The sequence below is a fragment of the Mauremys reevesii genome, linkage group 2 (genome assembly GCF_016161935.1).
Source record: "Mauremys reevesii isolate NIE-2019 linkage group 2, ASM1616193v1, whole genome shotgun sequence".
NCBI lineage: Eukaryota > Metazoa > Chordata > Testudines > Geoemydidae > Mauremys > Mauremys reevesii.
In genome coordinates this window covers 275,460,437-275,487,656 of record NC_052624.1, presented here as the reverse complement: position 1 = coordinate 275,487,656, position 27,220 = coordinate 275,460,437, and the positions used below count along the sequence as shown (strand labels likewise).

The window sequence follows — 27,220 nt, the reverse complement described above, 5'->3', positions numbered from 1 at the left end:
AAAATTATTTTTTAGGCTGCCTAATTATACTTTTGTGATTGACTTGCCAGAGTTTATGCTTTCTATTTTCCTCAGTAGTTTTTGGCTTCCAGTTTTTAAGAGATGTCTTTTTTTTCTCTGACTCTTTTACTCTGCTGTTTAGCCATGATGGCATTTTTTGGTCCTCCTACTGTTGTTTGTTTGTTTGTTTGTTATTATTACTTATTATTTTTATTGTATTATTTTATTCTGGGCATACATTTAGTTTGAGTCTCTATTATAGTGTTTTAAATGGTTTCCATGCAGTTTGCAGGCATTTCACTGTTTTGACTGTTCCTTTTTATTTCCATTTAACTAGCTTTAACTAGCATTTTTGTGTAGTTCCCATTTTTAAAGTGAAATGCTACTGTGGTGGGTTTCTTTGGTATTTCCCCCACTACAGGGATGTTAACTTTAATTGGCTTACGGTTGCTATTATCAGGCAGGTCACCTATATTCACCTCTTGGACCAGATTCTGTGCTCCACTTGCTTCTACCCTTGTAGGACTAGCTACTCAGAGAAGCAGTCACATCTACTGCTTCCCTCCATCCACTAAGTCAGTAACCCTGTCAAAGAAGAATTTAGGATGGTTTGGTATGATTTGTTCTTGACAAGTCCATGCTGGCTATTCCTTATAACCCTATTATGTAATTAATTATGTAATTGTGTGTGTGTAAAATATATACAGGCATGTGTGTTTATCATGTATTTCATCAGTGATTTATCTTTGTATGGTTAAGTACTCATAGAGTTCCTCCCATGAAATGGTTTATTAGCAGTGATGGGAAAGGCAGGACAGAAGCTGCTAGTCAGCCACACTGATCATGGCTAGCTTTCCGTTCTGACAGGCCGTGACAGAATCAGTTATTTGTACCTGACTAACTTCTGCACATTTCTCTGTAACTCAGGCATGGCCTCCCCATTCCAACAAGATGAGACGTCTGCTGTCACCTTGCTTTCAGTGTGGCCCTCATTCGCTGTCACCCATATACTTGTGCACAAATGTTTTGTGGCAGTAAAAATGGGAAACAGCTGGCGGGTTGATGGCTAGAAGGGATTGGATAGAAACAATCTATTTCTGTTTACCTCTAACTGAGGAGAAGATAGTTGTCTAGACTGAACACTACAGAGCTGACTGAGTGGACAGCGTGGAAGATTGAACGTGAGATCTTGTGTTCCCAGCTTCACAACTGCACTGGGGCTGGGTGAAATGTGTCGTGATTGGTTTGGGCTTTTTGTGGGGGCTTCAAGTATTCATTTAATAACATTTTTAGGACTGGATTTTCATTTACACTAAGGCCCTTGTACACCCCGCAGGTAATGTACAGTGGCTTTATAGTGAGTGTGAATTAAACTGGTGTAAAACTGCCTGAATGGTGTAAAGGGGCCTTAGTGTAAATGTGAATCAGACCCCTGGGGTAAAATATTGACCCCGTTGAAGTTAATGGCAGTTTTGCTACTGATGTCAACAAAGCCAAAATGTCACCCTTCGTGTTAAGTACAGTATTCTGTTTAGGTTCTTATACCACTCTCATCACCATTATATCTGTGCACTTTCCAGAGTTAAAATCCATACAGTGCGCTTTGTGTCAGGAAAATTTCTTCTCAGTCCCACTCCAGTGGGGAGCCCAGAGTAAGTGAGGGGTTTTTTTTGTTCCCAGAAATGACAGCAGGTTAGGAGTTTCTGCGCAGAAGAGCAAAGCTGCAGAGGTGAGGTGTGTGTTTGGCTCTGTGGGTGCGGACGTTCTCGTCATCCTTATTTTCTGCGGGAGTGAATTCCATCATTTTGGGCCTAATGCCATGAAAGCCCAGCTCATGCATTCATCCACATCCTCATCGTCTTGCTGCCAGCATTAACTCCTGGGACATCCTGTTCTGCATGGTGTATAGAAGGTAGGAGAGGGGATGATGTGGACAGGGAGCATCTGTTTTCCAGGGTTGAGTGGGGCCCCAGGAAGTGGCTGGGCATCCTTGAAATCGTCACAATTTCCACTCAGACTATGGAACACTGAAGCAGTGAAAGGGCCCTACTTCTGTGGGAGTAGGGCTGTGGAATACCATGCGCATTGCCTTGGCATTTACCAAGTCACTTTTCTTCTGTGCTTGGCTGTTTGGTTGTTTGTTTCATAGAAAGAGGTGATCTAGGCCAAAACATGTTTCTGTTTGGTTTGAGGAGGGAAAAAAAAAATCAGCTCAGTTTTTATTTGCAATTCCCTGATTTTTAATAAGTCAGTCATTGAACTTGGTAGCCCATTTGTAATGACCGTGGTAGTGTCACAAAAGCGTAATTAACCAAGCAGTCTGTTAACATACAGAGCCATGGATCATTATTGTACACTTCCATCCGACGAAGTGGGTATTCACCCACGAAAGCTCATGCTCCAAAACGTCTGTTAGTCTATAAGATGTCACAGGACTCTTTGCTGATTGTACACTGTAGCTTTCTGTCCCAAAGTCACCTCTTTTACTGTACTTGGCCTCTGTACTTTGGCTCTCATCTCTATTGCAGCAATCCATAAATCCCCATCCCACCCGTGTTAATACAGACACGCATTGTCTACAACTACCCTGTACTCCAGAGCCACCAGAGTGTAGAAAGTGCTTGATTTATAAAAGGGAAATGAAAGCTCCAGTAGAGGGTTGCAAGAATTACAACTATTTGATTAGTTGCAATAGGGCTATAATTAGCTCTTATTTAAGAAGGCATATGGCTCCAACAGATGGGAAAGGAAGAAGCAAGTCAAATAAACAGTTCTATTTGCATGAGACTTTCTGGACTTTTGTTGTGGGTTTTTTGCACCATAATGCTTGGTTTTTAATGTTCATTCAAGGAATGTCTACAGGTTCTACTTTCCCATAGCAAAATTAGCAGGACTGCAGGTGCCTATAAACTGTGGCAACAGCAAGGGAAATTAAAAGTAAATAGAGGACACACAGATCCTTAGCAATTAAATATACTAGGCCTGACTTTTCAAGGTATCAGCTCACTGAAGTCAGAGGGAGCTTCAGACACTGTCTATAAGGAGGAAAGATGGCCCAGTGGTTAAGGTCCTGATCAGGCACTCAGGAAATCTGGGTTCAGTTATTGGCTCTGCCACAAACTTCCTGTGTAATCTTAGGCAAGTCACTTAATGCCAGATTTTTAAAGGTATTTAGACATCTAACCGCTATTGGTGCCTTAGTTCCCAGTCTGTAACGTGGAGGTAATAGTTCTAGCCTACCTTTAATGGGTTGTGAGGTACTTTGGATGCTATGGTAAGAGGGGACATATAAGTACTCAAATTAGGATTTGTTTCTTGCAGCTGTATATCATTAACTGGAAATACAGGTATTGAAGGGTACATTGCTCTTCACATGAAAGCATCTTTACAGTGCGTACCATGCTTTATTAATACAGCAGCTCGGTTCAGATATGCTGCTTCATAGTAGCTCTTTTTTTAAAGTAAGGCTTAGTAGAGTCTAGTATTCTGACCCTAAGAGCACCCCAGTGCCAGATGGAAAGGGTCCCCCTGGTACAGAACAGTAAAACTCAGCTGGCCTGAACAGCTCAATACACCTCACACACTGTTGTCATGACATCTATTGAAAGGTGTCTTGTAATATAGTCTTTGAAGATGAATAACACACTGCTCATTAATATCACTGTAAAATGTATGTAATGATTCTGCATTTGACATTATGGAGGCTTTCTGATATTAGGGTTTGGAGTCTGTAAACAGACCAAGGAGGCAAAACCAGGTTTTTCCAGACAAAGGAGAATGACCAAGACCTTTTTGGCTTCTGGTGTCAGGGCCCTGAGCTAATGCTGCACAGAAGCATCTAGAATTACAGGGTAGGTGATGACACGAGCCCTTACTAGTCCGGGTGAATCCCAAAGCATCACAAGTGTCTTTGTTTATTTGCACGCTGGGGTAATTTTATTGTTTTCCGTAGTCATTAAGAGAGATTGAAGAAGTCCGCAGTGTTTGAATAATCATCTTATTTGGTGTACTGGTTTATTAAAAAGAACAGGAGTACTTGTGGCACCTTAGAGACTAACAAATTTATTTGAGCATAAGCTTTCGTGGGCCTGGTTTATTAAAGGAATCCGAAGAAAAAAAACAACATCATAAAGTGAAGAATATTAATGAGTTTATAAATGAGTTAAGCCTGTTCTCTGTACTGATTCTTTCCATGCTTGTTTAATATCCCACCCACACATATTTTACCCATGTCACAAAATCCCAAGTATCCTGCTGAGATGTACTTTGCAGAGGGAGGGATACAAAGGTGCCCTCATTATTCTGACATTGGATGGGATTCTAACCCTATGTATAGGGTAACATTTAGAACAAAAATAACAACCTGGGGCAACTACATGGTAAAATATGTGGAGTGGAACCATAACAATAGGCTTGATTGCAAATTAGATACCATTAACTCTGGCTTGAATAGAGACTGGGAATGGCTGAGTCATTATACTACTTGAATCTATTTCCTTATGATAACTATCCTTACACCTCTTGTTAACTGTCTGTAATTGACCATCTTGATTATCACTACAAAAGTTTTTTTCCTGCTGATAACAAGTCATCTTAATTAATTAGCCTCTTAGAGCTGGTATGGCATCTTCTCTGTATGTATATATATACTCTTCTTATATGTTCCATTCTCTGCATCCAATGAAGTGGGCTGTAGCCCACGAAAGCTTATGCTCAAATAAACTTGTTAGTCTCTAAGGTGCCACAAGTACTCCTGTTCTTTTTACGGATACAGACAAACACGACTGCTACTCTGAAATAGGCTTGATTGTAACTTTGCCCCAGGGGTGAGTTATAGACACACCAGCACAGGAGCAGAGATCGAATTCCTCCTCCTCTTCCTTGGGGGAAGAATAAGTTACTTTACCCCTCTTCATGGAGCAGCTTATTCCCTCATTGTGTTCCTAGCCAGCTGGCCTGAGGAGGGAGCAAGGGCAGAGCCAAAATTCCTTCCATGCCCCATCCTTTCTCCATCAAGCCCTGCTCGCCTTCACCTCCTTTCGATGAAATATCAGGATCCTGTGTGAAAATAGGCAGGACTAGTGTCAGGAGCTCGGGAGTCAGGAACTGAAGCCAGGGGTCAGAGCCAGCGTCAGAAGCAAGAGTCAGGCTGGGGGTCAAAGCTGGAGTCTGAATCAGGAGTAAAGCCAAGGGTGCGAGCCAGAGTCAGGAATTATGCTGAGAGTCAATATCAGGGTCACTGTTGGGATTCCAGGGGTTGATCGGGAGTCAGGATCCAAGTCTGAATCAAGATCAATACCAGGAATTCAAAGGCAGAGAAGCAGGGCAGTTATGACAGCTAGCCAGGGATTCACACTGTTGCCTGGACACTTCCTGGTATGCTCCATGGGCTTATAGGATCAAGGAGCCAATCAGGGATTGCTAAAACAGCTGTCAGTTGGATCACTGGAGGTAGAAACTTCCAACCGCTGCAAATCGTACATCACAGGGAGCGGTCAGATTACAGCTTCCATTGAGTGGCAATGTGAGGATGTCAGTTGCCTGGTAACCCTGAAGGCCCAGGTTTAAGTCATGCCGATCCTTTTCACACACATGTCCACACCCCATAGGGACGACGCCCTGCCAGGCTGGGGTGTCCGGGTGAACTGCATGGAAGGCCTCCATGAGGTCGGGTGCATGTACCTGGGACACCAGCTCCCACAATCACTCTTTGGGGCCATAGACTTCCCAATTAGTGAAACACCAGAGCAAGCCGTGTTTCATTTCAGAGTCCAGTATTATATTTGTCATGACCCTGCACTACACTAAAAGGAGAGGTGACTGTGTTCAGCATGCAAAAGGACTGTTGTCATCTGGCTTCAATAGAGACACGTGAAATACTCGGTGTACTCTGAAGGATCTGGGTACTCAGAGCCAAACGATCACAGGGTTGATTGGTTATGGGCCATGGTACTGGAGTTCCAGTTTGCAACAGGGCTGGTCCATGCAGAGGTGTTGTGCTGGCACCCACACTTTCTGCTCCTCAGCAAACGCTGGGCCTTCATGATGCTGATGGTCAATGTGTCGTTCATAGTCCTTTTGAGTTTTCAAGATGTGTTTAAAGTTCCTTCTGCATCTTGTGGATCTGCTGGACCCAGTCGGCAGCTGTGGGGTTTGTAGATGTGATGGGCACGTCTGGGTGGAGACAGGGATAGAACAGAAAGTTCTCATAAAAAGGACTTTGCCTGGTGGACACATGGTCAGTTTTGTTGTAGAACTCTGCTCGGTAATTCATGAAGTATCTCAGGTATTGCTCCAAAACCTGATTTACTCTCACATAGGTCATCAGTTTGTGAATGATAAGCAGAGGACATATAGACATGGACCTCCCACAAACGTAGAATTATCACAAAACTGTGATATCAGTTTTGCTCGTTGGTTGGATGTGATCAGTTTGGGGAGTCCATAAAGCCGGATGATGTGTGTCATCAGGAGCTGGGCCATTTTGTCTATGGAGGCAGATGTACAACAGGGGGTGAACTGGGCCATTTTACTTAGCTGATTTACTGCAGTGAGGATGACTGTGTGCCTGTCAGACATGGGAAACTTGTCCATAAAATCCAGGGTAATGGCCACCCAGAGTTCAGCTGAAGTTTCTGAAGGCATTAGAGTGCTGTGGACCTCAGTGGGCAGTTTCTTGTTGCAAGTGCGTAGCTCAGAGGAGCCGAGATAGGAATGGACCATTACATGCACCTGGGGCTACCAGAGGGATCTGGCAACAAAGAGATGAGTCTTGTGGTGGCTGAAGTGGCCAGGTAGTGGTGCATCAAGGCAGAGCCACAGCACCTGCCATTGAGGATGTCCTGTGGAATGTGTAAACAGCTCTTGTTGTACAGGAAGCCATCCCAAACCTGTTGTTGTCTCTTATTTACTGCCTCAAGGCTCCTGGAAAGGGCCTTCTCCTTTTTTAGCTGAACCAATTACGGACAGGAGGTCTTGGGGAATGGTGGCATCCAGGAAATTATGGGGCTTGAGGAGGAACGGCTCCATGCGGGCATGGGTGTGGCTGGCAAGGCATTCGCCTTTTTGCAGCAAGGCCTTGGTGATGGTAAAAAATGTGTGAGGAACAAAGTACATCAAAGGTGTCTTTGGTTCAGCGCCTTTGCCCTGTGGAGATACGCTACATGATCTTTGTATACCTGTTTTTTTTTTCTCCTTCCTCTGCATCATGGGGCACAGGTCTCTTACAGGTTTAAATTATTGTAAATGGTGGATTCTTTGTAACTTGAAGTCTTTAAATCATGATTTCAGGACTTCAGTAACTGAGCCAGAGGTTGGAGTCTATTAAAGGAGGGGTGGGTGAGGTTCTGTGGCCTACAATGTGTCAGAGGTCAGACTAGATGATCATAATGGTCCCTTTTGACCTTAAAGTCTATGGGTGTGTAGCCTATAGAGAGGATGTTTGCTTATGTTATATAGAAATGTAAGTAGGCCCAAAAATCTATTTCCTAAAAGTAGGTTTAACAATAGTCAAGCGAGGCCTAATAAAATATGAATGAAGTGAGACAATTCAGAGGCAAGTTTTAGATAAGTTAGGGCATCACCCCAGCTCATGTTGTAAACATGTTTTGGTCCTAACTGGTTTTTACAAGTGTTTCAGATAAAATGTTAATGTTTTGGAAAATGCTGTCTGTATTCATAGTTATTGGGATGGCATTTATGCAGATGGTAACGCACACGATGCTTAATGTTAAATAGGCAATGAGAAAGTAGAAAATATTTAATTATGGTAGCAGAAATCCACACATGGTAAAAATTGGATTTAATGTTAATTAACTAAAGGGCGTTATCATAATTAATTATAAAAAGGGTACTATGCTGATTTTAGATAGGTGAACCCATCCACCATTAAGACACCATTGGAGAAAGGATTATACCATTTTTCTCAGTCAGGGGCTGATCATCATTCATTTTAGAATGTGAGTATAAATGCAATGTATGGTTATGTTGTGATGCCTGTTTGCTTAACTAACTTCTGTATATTAAATAAAATCATTAATTTTATCACTTATTGTGTCATTCACAGTCCTTCACTAAATTAAATTATCTGTAACCGCCCTGGAGATTGACACCCTAAAAAGTTCAGTTTGGTTTTATTCTTTATTTTTAAATTACTAATTGGGAACGCATAAATCAAAAGTTATGTGGGCACCTTCAAGGTGGTGTCATATTTTCTCAAAGGCAGCTGTGACTGCTAGACGCTCCTTATATAAAATCTCATAATTTTGTTCTCCCAGAGTGATTTTCAGGGATTAATAGGCACAGGGGAGCAGGTGCTATTGGGGGTCACGTCTTTGGGAAAGTATTGCCCCAATTGCTCCATTAGATTCATCAGTCTTGATGACAAAGGCCCACATGAGGTCAGGATGGATCAGGACTGGAGCACAAGTGAAGGCTCTATTGAATTGATTGAATGCTCATTGAGCCTCTCGAGACCAGGTGAAGGAGGTATGTTTGGGGAGGAGTTCTGTCACTGGGGCTGTTCATTCTGAGAACCCAGGAATGAAGCGCCTGTAAAAATAAGTGAACCCCAGGAAGTGTTGCAGCTCCTTGATGTTCCAGTGGCCTGCCCAGGGCCGGCTCCAGGCACCAGCTGAGCAAGCTTATGCTTGGGGTGGCAGATTCTAAGGGGCGGCATTCCGGCCGCCCGTTCTTTTCCTTTTTCTTTTTGGCTCCCTGCCCCCCTGTAGGGGGCGGCGGCGCGGAGGAGGGGAGAGCCCTGCAGCAAACTTGGCAGGCAGCCCACGTCCTTCCCTCCCCGCCGACCACCAGAGCCCTCCTGGCAGGCGGCGTGGCAGGTGGGGCCGCGTGGCGAGCGCCCTGCTGAAGCCCTGGCGCCCCCCCTCACTCCCCACTCCTTCCCTTCTCCCTTCCCCCCACTAGACTGGGCGCGCACTCCGCTGCACATCTGCAGCACAGGGTGTCCCCCTGCATCCTGGCTCTGGCCACCCGGCAGGCTTTTTTTGTTTGTTTTTGCCTTCTTTGCCACTCCAGCCGCCCCACGGGTTTTTTGTTTTGTTTTATTTTTTGTTTTTCTTTTCTCCTGCTTTGCCACTCCAGTTGCCCCGCTTTTTATTTATTTATTTATTTTTTGCTTGGGGCGGCAGAAAAGCCAGAACCAGCCCTGGGCCTGCCCAGCTCCGAACAGCATCGACCTTCCCAGGGTCCATCCTGAGGCCCTCCAGGGACAAGATGTCATGCAAATACTGCACAGAGTGCTGATTGAAACTGCATTTCTTGAGTTTTACAAGTAGGCCATGTTGTTGGAGCTGATCCAGGACTCATGTTGAATGTGCTACTCAAAGCTTTCTGAGAAGATGAGTCTATCTTTGAGATAGACTCTGATGTATTGGTCTAGGATGTCCTGAAATATCTTGTTCACAAAGTTCTGGAATATTGCTGGGGCATTTGTAAGACCAAATAGCATTACCAAATATTCATAGTGACTATACCAGTTCCAAAGGCCGTTTCCCACTCATTCTCTGCATGAATCTGTACCAGATTGTAGTCTCCTCTTAGGTCAAACTTGGTAAATACCTGGGCTGATTGTATGTGGTCTAACAATTCTGTCATGAGTGGGAGCGGGTAACAATTTCTGATGGTTACCTGGTTGAGGGCCTAGTAATACACATGTAAGTGCAGGTCCAATCATTCTTTTAACTAGAAGAACCAGAGCCATGGCAGGGGAGGTGGAAGGATGAATAAAATCCCTTGGCCATGTTAACCTGGAGATAGGATCAGAAGGTGTCCAGTTCCATAAGAACATAAGAACATAAGAAAGGTCAGCGGGGTCAGACCCAAAGGTCCATCTAGCAGTAGTCTCTCTCTACCGAGTGGGCCCAACCAGGTGCCCCCCAGGAGGAGAATCTAACAGGCAGTGATCAATGATCTCTCTCCTGCCATCCATCTCCATCCTCTGACAGAACAGACAGGACCATTCTCATTCTTTCTGGCTAATAGCCATTTATGGACTTAGCCATAGCCACCATGAATAATTTATCCCTTTTTTAAATAAACATTGTTCCCTAGCTCCCTCACCTCCTCAGGTAAGGGTTCCACAAAGTTGACTTGTGCGAAGTGAAGAAGAAAAAGAACTTTTTTTTTTTTTTTTTTTTTTTTTTAACTTCCTTTAAACCTTGCTGCTCTTTTTTTTCCCTTGGTTTCTTGTATTATGTATAATAAAAATAAGTAAAACTTTTTTTTTTTCTTTCATCACTCATGATTTTATATATGATCTTATCATGTCCCCCCCCTTTTCTTCTCTTTTTTCCAAGCTGTCCTAGCTTCCTTATCTCTTCCTCCCCTCTCCCTCCTAAACCCCTCTCTATTTTAGTTTTCATTTTCCTTTTTTTCTTTTGCTAGAATTTTTTTTGAGTTTTAGGAGTTTTTTGGTGACAAGACCACATCTGTACACAGGTATGTGTATGTATATATACCATATATATATATATAATATATTCTCATTCTCAGTCTTTTTCTTATTCCTATTTTTTTGTTTGTTTTTTTTTTGCTTTTGCTTTTTGACACTGCATGCGTGGAGAACTCAGAGAGATGATCTCAATCATTTCCAGCTTTGATGTAGCATAGATGCAGCCAAAAGTTATCTTGGCCCCAGGTTGCAGCTCAGTCGGATAATCATAGTCATGGTGTAGTGGTAGGATGTCCACTTCTTTTTATTTTTTCCTCAAAAATATCTGTGTAGTCATGGTACTTGGCGGGAAAAGCAAGAGCCAGCTCTGACAGTGGTCTCAGCTTGGCCACATCCTGGACAGGAGGGCACCTCGGCAGCAACTTGGACTTGTGTCTTGAAGCCAGGATTTGTCCAGTGGTGCGTGCAAAGAAACTTGCTGACAGAATTTAGAGAGGAAACTGACATTCTGCTCCCACCAGAGGACGTGTGGGGCATGAGCGACCAGCCATGAGACTTCGAGAATTATGGGGAAGTGGGATGAGCGGATCATATGGTTTCTCAGTAGTCCTCGATAATAACTTCCAGAGGCACTGTTTCAATTGTTAACAGGCCTGAGGACAGGAGTGAGCCATCTATAGTCTCTTGTTTTTTGCTGAACTTGGATGGCCAAGGCTTGTGCTGTATCGGCATCTATAAAATTGTCCGCAGCTCTGGAGTACATGAGCACTCACTGATGGGGAATTCACTGGGGCTTCCCTAGGATGTGCAGGCAAACTTCGACTTGCAGGGGAGGTGGGGGCTCTCTGTACCTTCGATGTGCTCCATGAGAAGTGGGGGGCATCAGGAGACTAATTACAAATCCTAGTTTTGCCTGGTCTGTGGGGTAGAACCAGGGTCAGAACAGGAACAGCAGATAACATTGGTGGAGGAAACCCCTAAATGTTTGGCAGTCTCCATTGCAACAAGGAGTATTCATCATGTAGCCAGGTAGGCTGCACCATTTTTGTTCAGAACATGAGATGTTCCTTTTTGGGGGCTGTCAACCCATTCAGTTGTATCTAGTGCCCTTTGGGTCTGTCATAACTATAAAGGGAAGGGTAACAACCCCCTGTATACAATACTATAAAATCCCTCCTGGCCAGAGGCACCAAAATCCTTTTACCTGTAAAGGGTTAAGAAGCTCAGGGCTGACACCTGACCCAAAGGATCAATAAGGGGACAAGATACTTTCAAATGGGAGGGGGAGAGGCTTTTGTTTGTGCTCTTTGTTTTGGTGGTGTTTGCTCTTGGGACTGAGAGGGACCGGACATCAATCCATGTTCTCCAAATCTTTCTGAACAAGTCTCTCATATTTGGTTTGAGTCTTTCATCACTTTGTAACCAATTGGTTAGGATATTATTCTCCAGCCTCCTCAGGAAAGGGGGTGTAAGGGTTTGGGGGGATATTTTGGGAGAAGAGGAACTCCAAGTGGTCCTTCCCCTGTTTTTGGTTAAATCACTTGGTGGTGGCAGAGTACCAGGTTTTAACCTAAGCTGGTAGAAATAAGCTTAGGGGGCTTTCATGCGGGTCCCCACATCTGTACCCTAGAGTTCAGAGTGGGGAAGGAACCCTGACAGGGTCATGCTGGCTAGGGAGTGGCTTCCTGATGCCATGTCCCCACAGGGCCAACCTTCTTCATGGGTTACGAGGAGTCCAGGCAAACAGTCAGGATCCTGGGCAAAGGTAGGCAGGACTAGTGGCAGGAGCTTGGGAGCCAGGAACCAAAGCCACGGGTCAGAGCTTGTTGGAGTCAAGAGTCAAGTGCAGAGTCCAAGTCAGGAGGAAAGCTGAGGGCTAGAGTCAGAGACGGGGTCAGGAATGGAGCTCAAGGTCAGTACCAGGAATCAGGGTCAGTGTTTGAGTTTTGGGAGTCAATCAGCTGTCAAGATCCAAGTCAGAGCTGAGGTCAGCCCCAGGAGTTCAGAGGCAGAAAAGCATGGCAATCATGGCAGCTAGCTAGGGATTCACATTGTTGCCTGGACACTTCCTGGTATGCCCCAGGGGCTTCTACAGAATCAAGGAGCCACTAAGAGGTCGTTAAGACAACGGTCAGTCGGATCAATCGAGTCGGAACTTCCCGTGGCCTGCAGCCTCTGCAGATTGTGTGTTGCAGGCAGGGGCTAAATTACAGCATGAGGATGCTATTTACCCAGTAGCCCTGAAAGCCCAGGTTCAAATCCTGTCAATCCTCACATGAAGTCACAATCTGAGCAGGACTAAATGTGAGTGGGGAGGAATAAGGGATGTCTCCTTCCCTGCACAGTTTAAAAAGGGCTGGGTCAAACTAGTGCAGAGAGACTAATAGGCATGTTGTGTGGAACATAATTTGCTTCAGGTTGGGGATCATAATTAGATTTCTCGGAGGAGACCATATTTTTCACACATTTCAGCATTTTCACTGCTGGGCTTTGCTGCTGTGTCCGATCTATAGGAAAGATGTTTGTTGTTATTTAAGGGTTCCCTTCCCCCACCCATTGGAAATGATTGGCTTAGGCAAACTAGTCATTCTTAAGACAACTAATCATAGGTTTTTCTGATGATGTCGTATATCTAGGTTTTCTGATTTTAGGTTTGAACTGATAAACGCCAATAAAACGCCCTTGGTACACACACAAAGAAATTGGTGTTTTATCCAATAAACTCCAGAACTGGTTATTCAGTTTGTGTTGACTTCGCCCCTTTCTCACAGCTGTTTGTTTATGTAGGGGATGGCACTGCTCCCTAGCTTGTCTACATGGAGCAGTAATGCAGATTGTGGGGTGGGGGGGTTGATTTCTAAATAACGTTGCACATTAATTGGTCCGTGTAGGCCTTGTCCGTGTGCAATAATGGTTCCCTAGTGTGTTTTAACATAGTGCTGTTTGGAGCAGTATATCACATATGTACTAAGAGACAGCTCTGAAAAAAACAATGTATGGATATCTACATAGAACTCAAAAATTGTTAAAAATGAACCCTGAAAAGTGAAATGAACATACCCTGAAAAACACAAGCCCTCGTTACTGCCTATTAGAAACATCTAGAGTTACAGAGCAGTGGGATATGTGATATGGTGGTGTTGGTTATATTATACAGGGGTGTGACACTGCAGGACATCTCAAGGAATTAGCTTTTTCCAACACAAAGCGCCCTTTGCAGGCCAGTGTCCTGCTGCCGCTGGCCCCCGTGTCCCTCCCAGGACCCCGGTGCCCTTTTACCTGGGGTGCTGCCCCTCCAGGCATACCCCACAGATCTGGGTCCCCCCGGGGAACCCCCACCCTCTATCCCCATCTTGTCTCAGCCTATGGGCTACTGCCAGTCACCATATAGCCCCCGCTCACTGGGGCCGACTGCAGTCTGTATAAGCCAGTCATCATAGGCAAGGGAGGTTTTGACCTGCTGACTGTACCTCAGTACCTCCAGGGGCCTTGTCCAAGGCCCTGCAGCCTGGGGAGTTGCTGGCCCGGAGCTCCCCAGCGCCTCTGGCCTTTCCCCAGCCCTGCTTCACTCCAGTACCCTTTAGCACTCAGGCAGTTAGGCCCATCTCCCTCCTCAGCTAGAGGGAGACTACTTGCTCCTGGTCCCCTGCCCTCTTATAAGGGCCAGCTGGGCCCTTATTAAGCCAGCTACAGCTGTGGCTGCTTTCCCAATCAGCCCAGCTTTCAGAGCTGAAGCCCTCTCCAGGGCTGCTTTTACCACTGAAGCCCTCCCCAGGGCTGCTTGTACCCTTCCAGGGCCGGAGCGGGTTGATCACCCCACTACAAGGGGAAAGATGGTGTGTGGTTCAAGCACTGACCTGGGACACGGGAGAAGAAATCACTTCCAAGCTCTGCAGCAGACTTCCTGTGTGATTTTAGACAAGTCATTCAATCTCTCTGTGTTTCCTTGTGCTGCCTAGACTGGCATTACAAACCCTTCCCAACCACAGAGGTGCCGTGAGAATTAATTCATGTGAGGTGAGACACTGTGACAATGGAGACCGCATAAGCACTTGCACAGACCAGGGCCTTGACCCTGCGAACACTCATGCCCAACTTTAAGCATGTGAGTAATCCCATTGGCTTTGATTCACGTACTTAAAATTTGATGTGTGGAAGCATTCTCTGGATCGGGGCACAAACTAGCTATCCCCACAGGGGAAAGAGACAGAGCCAAGCTTGCCAGGCAGAAAAGTAACATCTGATGGAGCTTTATGTAGTTTATTTCATGATAGGAAATGTGTGGCTTTTCTTTGCAGACAGTAATTAAATATCAGAGAGGTAGCCGTGTTAGTCTGGTTCTGTAAAAGCAGCAAAGAATCCTGTGGCACCTTATAGACTAACAGAAGTTTTGCAGCATGAGCTTTCGTGGGTGAATGCCCACTTCGTCGGATGTCAATTTCCACTCTTGCATCTGACGAAGTGGGCATTCACCCACGAAAGCTCATGCTGCAAAACGTCTGTTAGTCTATAAGGTGCCACAGGATTCTTTGCTGCTTTTACAGTAATTAAATAGCTGCTAACTGTATTCAAAACCATAGGAATTAAAAAAAACAAATCCTTCTTTAGAAAAAAAAATTGGGGCATTCAGGACATTTTAAACTATAGAAGAGTTCTTTTGTGTAAGGACATGAGGCTGATTCGTCCCAGGATTTTTAGTAATTGTCTTGGTACAGTGTTGCCAGTCACACAAGTTGTGTGAGACTGAACCCTCCCCCACCCCCAAAAGCTGCATGAGGTTATTTTAAATACCAGGAGATTTGCATCAATTCAACCCCTCCTTCAAAAAAAAAACACAAACAAAAACTTTTCTTGGTCTTTGTCCAGATTTTATTTATTTAGTTATTTATTTATTAACTCTGAGGAGGGTGCAGGGAGTGTGTGTCTGTCTGTGCTCACACACATGTATGTGTGCATTAGACACACGGCATGAAATTCAAGCTGAAGTGTACCAAAAATTCACACCCAAGTTGGGAGTAGTTATGACACTAGAATGAATTAGGTCATGAAAATCTTCCTATTTGCGCAGATAAACTGGCAAATGAAACCTAGTGGGAGTTAAGGCTGTGGTTGCCAGGCGTCTGGTTTTCAGCTGGAATGCCTGGTTGAAAAGGGACCAGGCAGGCTCATTACCTACCCTAGCTCCGTGTGACTCCCAGAAGCGGCCACCAGGTCTCTGTAGCCCCTACACACATGGGCGGCCAGAGAGGCTCCATGCGCTGTCCACGCCCCTAGTGCTGCCTCTGCAGCTCCCATTGGCCAGTTACCGCGATGAACCTCCTTGGCTCCCCTGCGCCCCAACCACCTGCCTCAGCCCGGATTCCTCTTCTGCACCCAAACTCCCTCCCAGAGCCTGCACTCCCCAACCCCCTGCCCTAGCCCAGAGCCCCTTCCTTCACTCCAAAACCCTCACACCCAGTCCCACCCCAGAGCCCACACCCTCAGCCGGAATGCTCATCCCCCTGCACGCCTGCTCCAGCCTAGACCCCCCTTCTGCACTCTGAACCCTTCATTTCTGACCCCACCCCAGAGCCTGCACCTGCAGCCGGAGCCTTCACCAATGGAAAGGGACATGCAATTATTTTTGTTAGGGAACAGGTTTATAAGGGGACACTTGGATACAAAGCAAGGACCACTTGATCTGCAGTCCAACACTCTACCACTGAGCTGTATGGAACATTCCCTGAGGCATTGTATCCATTCACCTTGTTGTTGTATAGAATTCTAGGCATTGTTGACTGTCTTTGACTTTGACCTTCTCAATAAAAATAGTGGCTCTAATGCCGCCATGCAAATCTAACTTCCAAACCAATTATCCAATAGCCGTGGTCTGGGCAGGAATGTGTTTGAAATGAAAATGACATTAAACTTTCCATCTCCAAAGAGAACCAGTATATCAATATCCAAATCAAATAACAGCAAAGCCCTTTTGTCTGTCAGATAGGAATAAGAATACATTAGGTCTGTAATATAATTTTCCAGGTGTCTCTAAAATGATGAGGTTTAAATTAAAATAAATATGACTGCATGCCTTTGAAGAGTCCATCTGGCTCAAGCATTCTATTGGAACAGCTGTAGCGCAACAAAGTAAATATGCTGGGGGGGGACGGGAAATTATCCACACTTATGAGCAGCAGCTGTCCAGGGTACCTGATGGGAAGACATTGGGTAGAGGAAATAATTTGTATATTCCCAAGTATGCTTGATAAAAATCAGAGTTAGGAAAACTGACTTGAATGTAGTTTAGAGTTTCAGCCAGATGGACCTGGTAAATAATGAACTCAGTCTGATCTGTATATAACTCATATGCCTCCATAAACCCTTTTAGATAGTAAACTTTTTGGCAGTGGGGCTGTCTTTATTTATGTATCTGGTACAGGCCAAACAGATTGGTGGTAAATAAATAATCAGTGATGATTATTATGCTATAGTACCATTTGCAAATCTGCCAGGCAACATGCTTGGCTTTTAGGGAGTTCCCATTCAACTCCCCCCTTTTTATTTTAATTTTTGCAAATAACATTGACAATAGGAAATACTCCATGCTGCTCCCCTGTAGTAGTAGTCAGAGATATGGACTGCAAATTGTATACACATCTTCCACTAACTGGAGAGAAGTAAAGGAACAGTGTTCCATTCAGCAGAATTCACTCAGTGCCACCTCCTCTTGATCAGAGTTTCACAAACCAGTGCTCCCTCAGACCTCCTGGCTTGCACGGGAGCAGTTGTAGCTTTGGGTTTGCAAGCAACATAGTGTTGCCTGCTCTGTTCGTTTGGCAGCTGTGATGAGTACAAAACATCTGTGCAAAGGTCCCAGTTCAGGAAAGCACTTCAAACGCTTGCTTAACTCCTTTCCTGTTCATAAAAGCAGACACCTGAGTGCTTTCCAGAATAGGGATACGAGACTTAGGTTTTTTAAATTCTGCCTCTCCTTACAGGAGCAAAACTTCTGCACCTTTTAAGTAGATTCACTTGAAAGCCAGGAGAGTTGTTGAACTAGATTGTAAACTCTTGGGACCAATGAGGATCATTTTGTTCTGGGTTTGTACAGTGCCTAGCACAATGGGATCCAGGCCCGTGACTGGGCCTTCTAGACACACTGCTAATACAGATGAATAATAATAATATAATATTCCAGAAACCATCAGTCAGAACTTACATGAGCTGGGGTGACCTTAGAGGTGGGTAATCAGGGTTGCTACACTGGGCACCAATGTTCAGAAGTACCAAATTCTTGGGTTGGTTTTTTTTTGTCCATTTGTTTTTGCTTGACAGGTGTTTTTATTGCTTTTGCTTGTGCATTTTGTGCGGGGTTGGGGATGGGGCATTGAAGATGTTTTCTACCCTAGGTGACAAAACCTTTAGGGCCAGTCCTGTGCTGAAGAATCATGTTTTTAAAATTCACGTGGTCACAGAATGGCTCTGGGTAGGGCTGGATGGGAGGAAGCTTTGCAGGGATGTTGTTGCGCCTAGGCAATAGAAGTGTAATTACTAGAGGATACTGATTAAAAATTATGGTAAAACTTTGAAAGTCTTTGAACACCAGAGACCCTTGGATCAGTGACTGGGCTTGCTGGCGCTGTAGACTGCTAAGTCAGTCTGTTACTTGGTTGTGAGTCTGGTATAGCCCTAGCTAGAGAACATCTATACCTCAAACCGTAGCAACTCGTGCTTTTAGCTCTGGAGGTTCCTGGTGCATCACTCAAGAGGGCAGATGTCATATGCTCAGGGTCCCAAGGATTCCACAGAATTATTGGAGGTTAGGAAAAGTTTAGGCGTCTTTTCCTTTCATTGTGTTCTTATTTTGTGGTGTCTTTGCACTTCTATGTTTTAGCCTGGAGCAGAAAGGGGACAGCTGACCTGGTATTTCTGCCCCAGCCATGGTATTTCATGGAAGAACTTGCTTTCTCAGAGGATACCCAGCCAAATTTTACAGATTCCAAGTCACTGGGATAGGATTCTGATGAGCTGCTTAAGTATCCTGAACCTCTCAGGAGACCCTTACAGGGCATTATCTATCATTAGAAACAATGTCTGTGTCCTCCTTGAAAAAGCAGCCTGCCTTCTGCAGCTTGTTTTCTTTAAATGCCTCAGCAGGGGACCATTATCCTGCAGCAACATTATGCTCCATTAACATTAATTATTAGGAATGCGAGTGTGTAATTACAAATATAAATACAATGGGCCTAATTAATCCTGGGAGCCAAAATGTAAGCTAGAAAATGATGTCTTTGCAAAACTCCAAAGCCATTCTCTGTCTGTGTTTTGTGCAGGTGACTCTAGCCTCTCTTCAGCCTGCGTTTATGAGAACAACGTGCACAGTAGAATATTTCAGATCTTATACAGGAACGAAGAGATTGTTCTCAACGAATCGATGAACTTCAGGGTCCACTTACTCCTAGATGGCGAGAGGGTGAGTCTTCCTTGGATGTGAATAAAACAGATACTTTTCTGTTACGATGCATAGGCCATATCCAGACATCAAGCTTTCAACTGAATTCTAGAACAGAGTTGAAACTGATGGCTGGTCATGTCATCCGTGCTCTAGCCAGAACTGGGGACCCGCTCCATCTCTCTTGGAGCTCCTTGGGGCACACGGGAAGTGTGCAGTCTGCCACGTCCTTTTGGCTAGTACAACCTGTTCTCCCACTTGGGGCGCCCAGAGCTGGCTGCTATTGGGAGGTTACGGGGGAGCAGGGTCATGGCCCCACTTTCACTCTTGGATGATTTGTGACCCCTCTGGGCACTAGGGAAGGAGCAATCCCTGTACTCCCCAGAGAACTGGCAGTGCAATTCTGCTTTATCCTTTCACAGCGTGGAGATGCATGTTCTTTGTGCCTTCCACCCATGTTATTTACACGTACTGTCTGATCTGGTATGTTGCCTCTGTACAAGGACTATCATTCAATTCTGTCTTTCATATCTGCTCTCAGTAACAATGAAGATCTCAAGAGATCAGCTGCTCTCACAGAAATTCAGAAAATAGACCCTTCTGGTCCAGTAGACAACCTGGAATAAATGCCCCGGGTTAGGTTTGGGCGTGGCAATTCAACCTCGTCCCCTCCCCCGCTTCGCTTCATATCCTGAAATTTAAAGAGGAGCAGATCCAGTGTTCTGGCATTGGCTCATCTGAACGTACATGTAGCTTTAAAAACAGTTATGGTGTAAGGTCTCCTTTAGTTAAAACTACTAGAAAAACCTAATTTAAGCTTGTTTGAACTGCTTCCTCTCCTCTATTCTTACCATGGGATTGAACTCCTGTGTTCTCTCCTAAAACATTTGTTTCTAGTTTTATGTATGCTTATATGAGAAATGGACAATCATGAACTGTGAAGGAAGGGAAAAATACCCTCCTTTCACATATTGTGAAATTTGACAGAGAACAGTTCTAACAAATTTAGCTGCAAATTAATTTACCATCATGATGCAAAATCTGTCATAAATCAGTCTCTCTCCCCAAGTCACGGTGACTTCCTCCAGGTCAAGTGGCTTCATGCTGACTGCTGCATTAGCATTTGGGACAGTTTTTCCTGCCAAAAATGAAAATGATCCTGCCAGATTCTTCTTCTCACTAGCTCAAACTTGTCCCTGTGCCTGACGTGTTGTGTGGAGCGTGGTTTAGATAATAAGCTCTTAAGGGAAATGACAGGGGTCTGATTCGCCACTCGCACACTGGCTTTACACAGATACCAACACCGTTGTCTTCACTGGAGTCACACCAAAGCAGTTTGGGAGTAAATGAAAGAAGAATCAGACCCCATGTCGACTTATGTATTTATACATCACCGGATGTACTGCTGACACTCTGTAAATAATAAGTAACAAGAACTTTGTCGCTCAGAAACTTTGGTACTTTTCATTCCTTTGTTTGTCAGCTTATTTATCACATGATAGAGCCTTGTCCTGACTGCCTTCCTCAGATCAAGTAGCACCTCGCTTTGCAAGCAGTGGAGGAAGGTGCTACTATGCATGAGTAAGGGTGAGAGAGTCACCAAGGCACAGAGCTGAACAATGACCAATAAAATTAGTTAGAAAGTCAGACTGGGTGACTTGGGTGCTTGAGTTACTATCCTCTGTGTATTTTGGCTGTTGGAGCTTGATTTATAAAATATTCCCATAAACAAGCTGCATGCACTGCCAAACGGGGTTTGAGTAATTCCATCTAGGGGATAGGCTGCTAACAGTGTATTCAGTACAAAATAATAGTAATATTGGATGGATTTTGGTTAGAGTCTCTCCTTGTGATCTGTTTCCATAACCCAAGAGAAGCTAAAATGTTCTTTTACACTTAAAAATATGGAAATAACTCGGGAGTTCAGCCATAAGTGGAAGATGCCACCAGTTATCAGGCTTGGAGGGGCAATGAGTGCACCAGTCACCATCTAAATATGCCTCATTAAAACTCTCTAGTGTTGTGGCAGTTGGCTCTGCCTCATTCTAATATCCCAGAATGCATCATTCTTTTATTTTATCGGAAATTATGATTATGATGTCAGGTGCAATAAGCCCACAGGGTTGCAAAGGAGCCTAGTTTATTTTCTCATGGGTTTCAGTTTCTTTGTTAATAATAATAATAATTAATTGATCATACATTATTTTATTAACAATAATAAAAAGCTGGATCCATGCTTTTCAGTAAATGGTGATAGGACAGAATGATGCATTCTGGGGTGTGATGGTAGAGTTGAGCCACCTGACATGAATCTGGATTCTTTACAGTCAATTTTTAGCACTTTCTGTTCTCTCAACCTGCGTATAGGGGGCACACAGCACCAATTGCTCAAATCAGCCACAGGGAAATAGAATTTCCTTTGGTTTACTTTTTTGTGATTTCTTAGCTGCTTTTTAAAGATGTCATCCAGAGGACACTATACACCCAAATGTAGAATTCCAAAGCAACTGTGTCCCAGTGAAACTTGAGGGCATGATCAAAAGATTATTGATGTGAAAGGAAAGCCTATGACTGATGTCAATGAGATTTGGATAAAGGCCCCAAGGCCCAGAGTTTTGAAGGTATTTAGGTGTTTTGAAGGTATCTAAAGTCATCAGGGTGGAAAAGACATTTCAAGTAGGCTCTCCCTGGTTCAGGTCTCATTGCTAACTCCAGAGCTACCTACTCATGTGCACCTCACATCACATAGTGAGGAGAAGCCATTTAATCCTCGCTGTTCCCTGCTGTGTGCCTTATTTGCCCCTTCACTGTAGCTTTAGCGCCAACTAGTGGCCATTGTGGCCTGGAATTGTGGGGAACAGTTGGGCTGCTGTAGGGAAAGGCTATACCAGAACTCCTTGTGCCTGATTCTGACCTAATTTACACTGGAGAAGGAATCTGATGTAAAGCCTGTTGATTTCAAAGGGCATTGTAGTCAATGGGGTTATATTTGTGCAGAGCTGGTCAGGATTTTTCTATTGGAATAAATCCAGTGTCTGCAGAATTGAAATTTCCCATAGGAATATTTTGATTTGCTGATTTTTTTTTTCATTTTTTGCATTCGGAAAATTTAAATGAAAATATCCCATTGACTGGAGAGCACTTCGTAGTGTCTTATCTTGTACGTTCTCATTCTTCTGTAACTCTTGCTGATTTCAGTGGGAGTAGCAGGTGCTCAACATCTCCTAAGATCAGACGCCAAATTTCATCTACACTTGGTGGATGAGACTTGATCTGTCTCAGGCACAGCCCATGGATTGAATCCCTAGTTTAAATGCAGACTGCAATTCCAAAGGCTTTGCTATATAATAATGATTTCCTTTGTAACCAGCAGTGACTGCGATTTGAGTTTTAGCAACAACAATACACTTATTTTAAAAAATAAGTCTTGTTTTGATAAACATGCTTGCAGGTATTTCAAGACAAATATTCAATATGTAGAGGTTGGAATTTCCTCATTTCAGGTCCTACCACGAGGTATCATATCCTGCACTGCAAAATAACAGATTACTTTGGGAGGGTTAAGTACCTTTACTTCGATTATTATGACAAAGCTAACTCCTTCTTGAATTCTAAATGATCTCTTCCTCCTCCCTCCCCTCCACGCACAAAAAGATGTTTCACCTTTGCAAGATGCAGTTAAAGCAAATGTTATACCAGGTATCATGATTCATGCATATCTGTGTAGGTCTGGTGCCTTGAAATGTCTTTAGTGGGTTACTGACAGGGGTGAAAGTAAGTTAAAGGATTTACTGGTATGCTGGAGTCCTGAGCAGGGGCGTGGCCTCAATCAGAAGAGGCAGGACCTTTAAAATCAAGATTTAAAGGCCCCAGGGCTGCGTCTGGGAGCCCCAGGGCCTTTAAGTCACCCCCGGAGATACTAGCTGCAGAGGTGGCTGGGAGCCCTGGGGCGATTTAAAGGGCCCGGGGTGCTGGCCGCTGCTACGGCAGTGGAGCTCTGGGCCATTTACATCATGTCTGGAGCCCTGCTGCCAGAGCCCCGGTTTAGTGGCAGCAGGGCTTGTGGGCAGTGCTTTAAAGGGCGGGGGCTCCCCGCAGCAGCAGGAGCCCCGGGCTATTTAAATCACCGCCGGAGCCCTGCCGCTGCTAACCCAGGGCTCCAGCAGCAAGTCAGGAGGCGATTTAAAGGGCCCTGGGCTCCAGCTGCTGCAGGGAGCCCCAGGCCCTTTAAATCACCAGCCTGGGGAAGCCGGTTGGTCCGTCACTGCGCACCAGCTCTTGCCAGTACACCGGACCAGACCGGACCAGCTTACTTTCACCTCTGCTTACTGATATAAGGCCTTTTGCTGCAAGGAACTGAGTATGTGCTGCAGTGTGCTGGGTGTACAGCAATGTCATGGTAGAGAGTCTATTATACACAGAGGAGTAGTTCCTTTTCTATCAAGTAGAGGACAGGGGTCACTAACTAGTAACACCTTCAGTTTCTACCCTGCTTTGCTATGGTCTGTTAAACAGTCATTGTGTTGTACCTGAGAAGTAGCTGCATTTTAGTAGTAGAAGAACTGATGTCTGCTTGTATTTCAGTTCACTAAAACTAAATGCAAGACATTGTTATAAACTCTCCTAAAGTTGCATTGCTGGTTAAGAAAAGTGAAACAGACAATTGTTAGAGGATTAGATTCTGCTTCCATACTTTAGCGTGTATTTCTATTGGCTTTAATTGTATCAAACTATATGGTGCACTGCTAGATCCATTTTTTCCAAGGTTAATTTAAATTAATTTTCAGCTCATCTTATTTTCTTTCATAAAATCGAATTCAAATTCTTTTATTAACAATAAAATATCAGGAAAAACTTCCTGATGGTGAGCTCTATTAGACAAGGGTGTCAAACACTCAATTTGCAGGCCATATCTGGCCCATATGATGTATTTATTTGGCCTGCTTGGTACATCCAGATTTTGCAGAATCATAGAATCATAGAATCTCAGGGTTGGAAGGGACCTCATGAGGTCATCTAGTCCAACCCCCTGCTCAAAGGAATCTAACCTTTCCTTAAAATTTTTACCCCTCATGTTTTGCAACTAAAATCTTCCTAATATTAGCCAACTGCAAACCGATAAAGTGCTTTCTTCCTAAGTCTGCAGAGAGCCTATAAGAAAGGCTCTGAGAGGTATGAACACCCCTTTAATCTCATTGGGGTGGTAACTATAAAGACTAAGGATATTTTAAATGTTGGGATTAACTGTTTGCAGTGCTGTAGCCATCTTGGTCCCAAAATAATAGAGACACAAGGTGGGTGAGGTAATATCTTTTATTGGACCAACTTCTGTTTGTGAAAGAGACAAGCTTTTAATTTTACATTCTGTAACCCACTAACCCCCCTTTGTCCTATGACTGCAGAATCTTGAATGGGTCCCTTGCAACATGTGTAAACTCCTTATGCTATACAATCTGTTCCACTTTCTATTTAGCTATGACACGCTGAGTATCTTTCCCAGACCTAAAGAGCTCTGTGTAAGCTCAAAAGCTTGTCTCTTCCACCAATAGAAGGTGGTCCAATAAAAGATACTACCTCAGAATTCACTATTTAATTGATGATAGTTTTATCAATAATTTGACTTTTCAGTAGTTATTGATTGAGAACCACTACGGCTCATGGTTCTGTATGAATGTAGAAGTAAAACTAGTCCCTTCTCTCAGTAAACTCACAATAAAATTCAGACTAATAATCTCCTAAAAAGCAAGCTGAGCTCTCCATTACTTGGAACATCTAAACTTGGAGGAGATAAAACCACAACAAATGTCCTGTGTGGGTGTGACATTCCTCAGTCTGGACTGTTGAACAGCTGTGTCCCCTCAATTTTCCAACCTGGGCTGCCTTTTACACTGCTTTGCTGTGAGAACAACCACTCCTGGCCTGTTCATGCACAGCCTCTAGCATGCAAAATCACTCCCAGCTGAATGATATGGGTGCTGTAGCTAGTCATTCCTGAATTATAGTGCAGAGTGACACCAGTAAATGCTCAGTCCCAGACTTGTCCCCAGAAATGTGCATCTTGTACTGCCCAGCTCCCTCTTGGACAATACAAGCTCATAGAAAGTCTGGCATTTCATTAATATACAATGATATGCACAAACCCTATTATCTCAAATGGAGGTCCCCAAACATTTCAGTCCAAACATACTGGCTTAGTTAAAACAATAAAAGTTTAACAACTATGGAAAGATAGATTTTAAGTGATTACAAGTAATGAGTTGCAAAAATCAGAATTGGTTACGAAGAAATGAAAGTCAAACTAATATCTGATTTAACAAGCTAAGTGAACTTAAAGCAATAGGATTTCTCTCACAGCAGTCTGTCTGGATTTTTCAGCCAGGACCCCTCCCCCAGTTCAATTCCCTCTTTTGTCTTTCAAACATTGTTAATGCCATGAGTAGAGATGAGGGGAAAGAGGTGATTTGTGTCCTCTGTTCTCCCTTCTTATAGAATTTCTTTTCTTTGAGAATCATCTCCAGCTGGGGTTCAGAGGACAGCAAGTCTGTCTGCCAAGATGTAAATTTCTCACTGACACCTTTCTTCCTGCCAAAGAATGGCCGCTTAACCTGCTGACAGTCTGTTTGATTATGCTGACACCTGGCTGAGGTGCTGGCTAGCAATTTGTCTCTGAGGAACTGGTCTGGGCTGCTTCCTCAGATTTAGAATATGCCTTACTGACATCATACAAAATAATTTTATAACTTTACATACAATGTTAACACACACATTTCATCAGGACAGTAATGTTCAGCGAATTATGAGTTTTCAAATTATACCTCACAAGGCGTATTTTGTGTAAAAAAAATCATCTTGTAAAAAAGATGAACATGAGGGTACAGTCTGTCACAGGGGGACAAACTTTCACTGGCAGGGTTTGGACTAGATGAGCCAATAGGACTTTTCCATCTCTAATTTGTGTGGTTTATTTAGATTGTCAGCTCTTTGGGTGAGGGACTGCCATTTTGTTCTCTGTTTGGTACAGCACAATGACTACAGCTCCTGGGCATTACTACAATACAAGTAATAATGACAATCATTCACCAAATTTCTTAAATTTCTGAGTGTAAAGTAATAGTGAATTAACATGTCTGAACCAGCATGTTTTACATACTCTTTTGAGCAGAGATAAGCCAAAACCATATGACTGAACAGCCCTGCTCTGAACACCTCTGAAGCTGTTTGAAAGCTGGATGCAACGTTTATAATGTGGGTTCTTTCTGCATTCTGAAGCACATTCCATTCAGCGAAAGTTTGCTTACTGCTAACGCCATCAAATCGTATTCTAATTTCAGAGCAAGGTATTTGTCTGTCTAAAGCCGGACAGTAGCTCTGAATCCTGCTGTAGCTGACCAGTTATATTGCCCAGATGTTCTCTGTATGCACTTCAGCAGCTGTCTCTCACTGCTCCTGCATTTCTTTGCACTCTCTTTATCAGACAAGAATATTGCCTTGCGCTTGGGTTTTGTGTGAGCTGGCTTACACAGGTAACTCTGCCCTTCTGTTCTTTGCAGGTGGAAGATGCATTAAGTGAAGCAGATTTTCAGCTCAAGTTGGACCTGCACTTTACTGATAATGAACAACAGTGAGTGCCATTTTAAAGCCCCAGTGATGTTGTAGGGACTCTCCTGTCTTTGGGTAACATGAATTCAGTGAAACTTAAAGAGTCTTTTGGAAACTGGAGAGCTCTGAATTGGCTTCCGTCTCTCTTGCGGAGGTGCCTGCCCATTCCTCTTCGTCCCCTCCTCCATTCCTCTCCCCCACCAAAGGCATTTTTTTCATTCCTCCCCTTGCAGCAAGAGATTTTCTATTTTAAGGGTGGAATTTTCAGAGGTGCTTGGCACTCCTCTAACTCTGCTACTATGGAAGTCAACAGGAGTTTTCCCATTGACTCAGTGGGACCAGGGGCTGCGCTATGGGAAAGCATTTGCTTTTCAGGACATGCTTCAACGTTGTCCTGGGTAAGGATGGACTTAAGCACATGTCTAGTGCTTTTCTGAATCAGGGCCAGAGTTAGGTCAAGGCTGAGCACAGTTGGAAAATCTCACCCTCTGTGTGTATGGGCTAAGAGCCTGATCCTATGCCACTAAAATCAAAGAGCGTTTTGCCATTAACTTCCATGGGAAGAGGATCAGCCCTTGATACAGGAGCTTTGTATTTCTCCTAGTTCACCGGTCTTGCCAAACCACACTGGCACTGTGCTTGAAGGAGCCTCTCAGGCCCTACTGAGGTCATTGAAAAGTCTTCCAGTGACTTCAACAGGAGTTAGCTGAGGTCCACAGTGAGCTCCTTGGAGCTGGGCTTCACACCTAATTTAGCCCGAAATCACCTTATACGCTGCCCCA

At 44.1% G+C, this 27,220-nt stretch overlaps 1 protein-coding gene across 16 annotated transcripts in view; it reads left to right on the top strand.

Annotated features, from left to right (window-relative positions):
• The window catches only part of FAM135B (family with sequence similarity 135 member B), a 438,555-nt gene that overhangs the window by 306,156 nt on the left and 105,179 nt on the right, over nucleotides 1–27,220 (top strand). For all 16 annotated transcript variants that reach the window (XR_005595027.1, XM_039527226.1, XM_039527229.1 and 13 more), the window contains 2 exons: nucleotides 18,721–18,860; nucleotides 26,390–26,460. Coding sequence is in view for 15 of the 16 variants with exons in the window: in XM_039527226.1 (XP_039383160.1) it covers nucleotides 18,721–18,860; nucleotides 26,390–26,460 (211 nt within the window). In the remaining variant the exon portion in view is untranslated. The remainder of the gene's footprint in view (nucleotides 1–18,720; nucleotides 18,861–26,389; nucleotides 26,461–27,220) is intronic.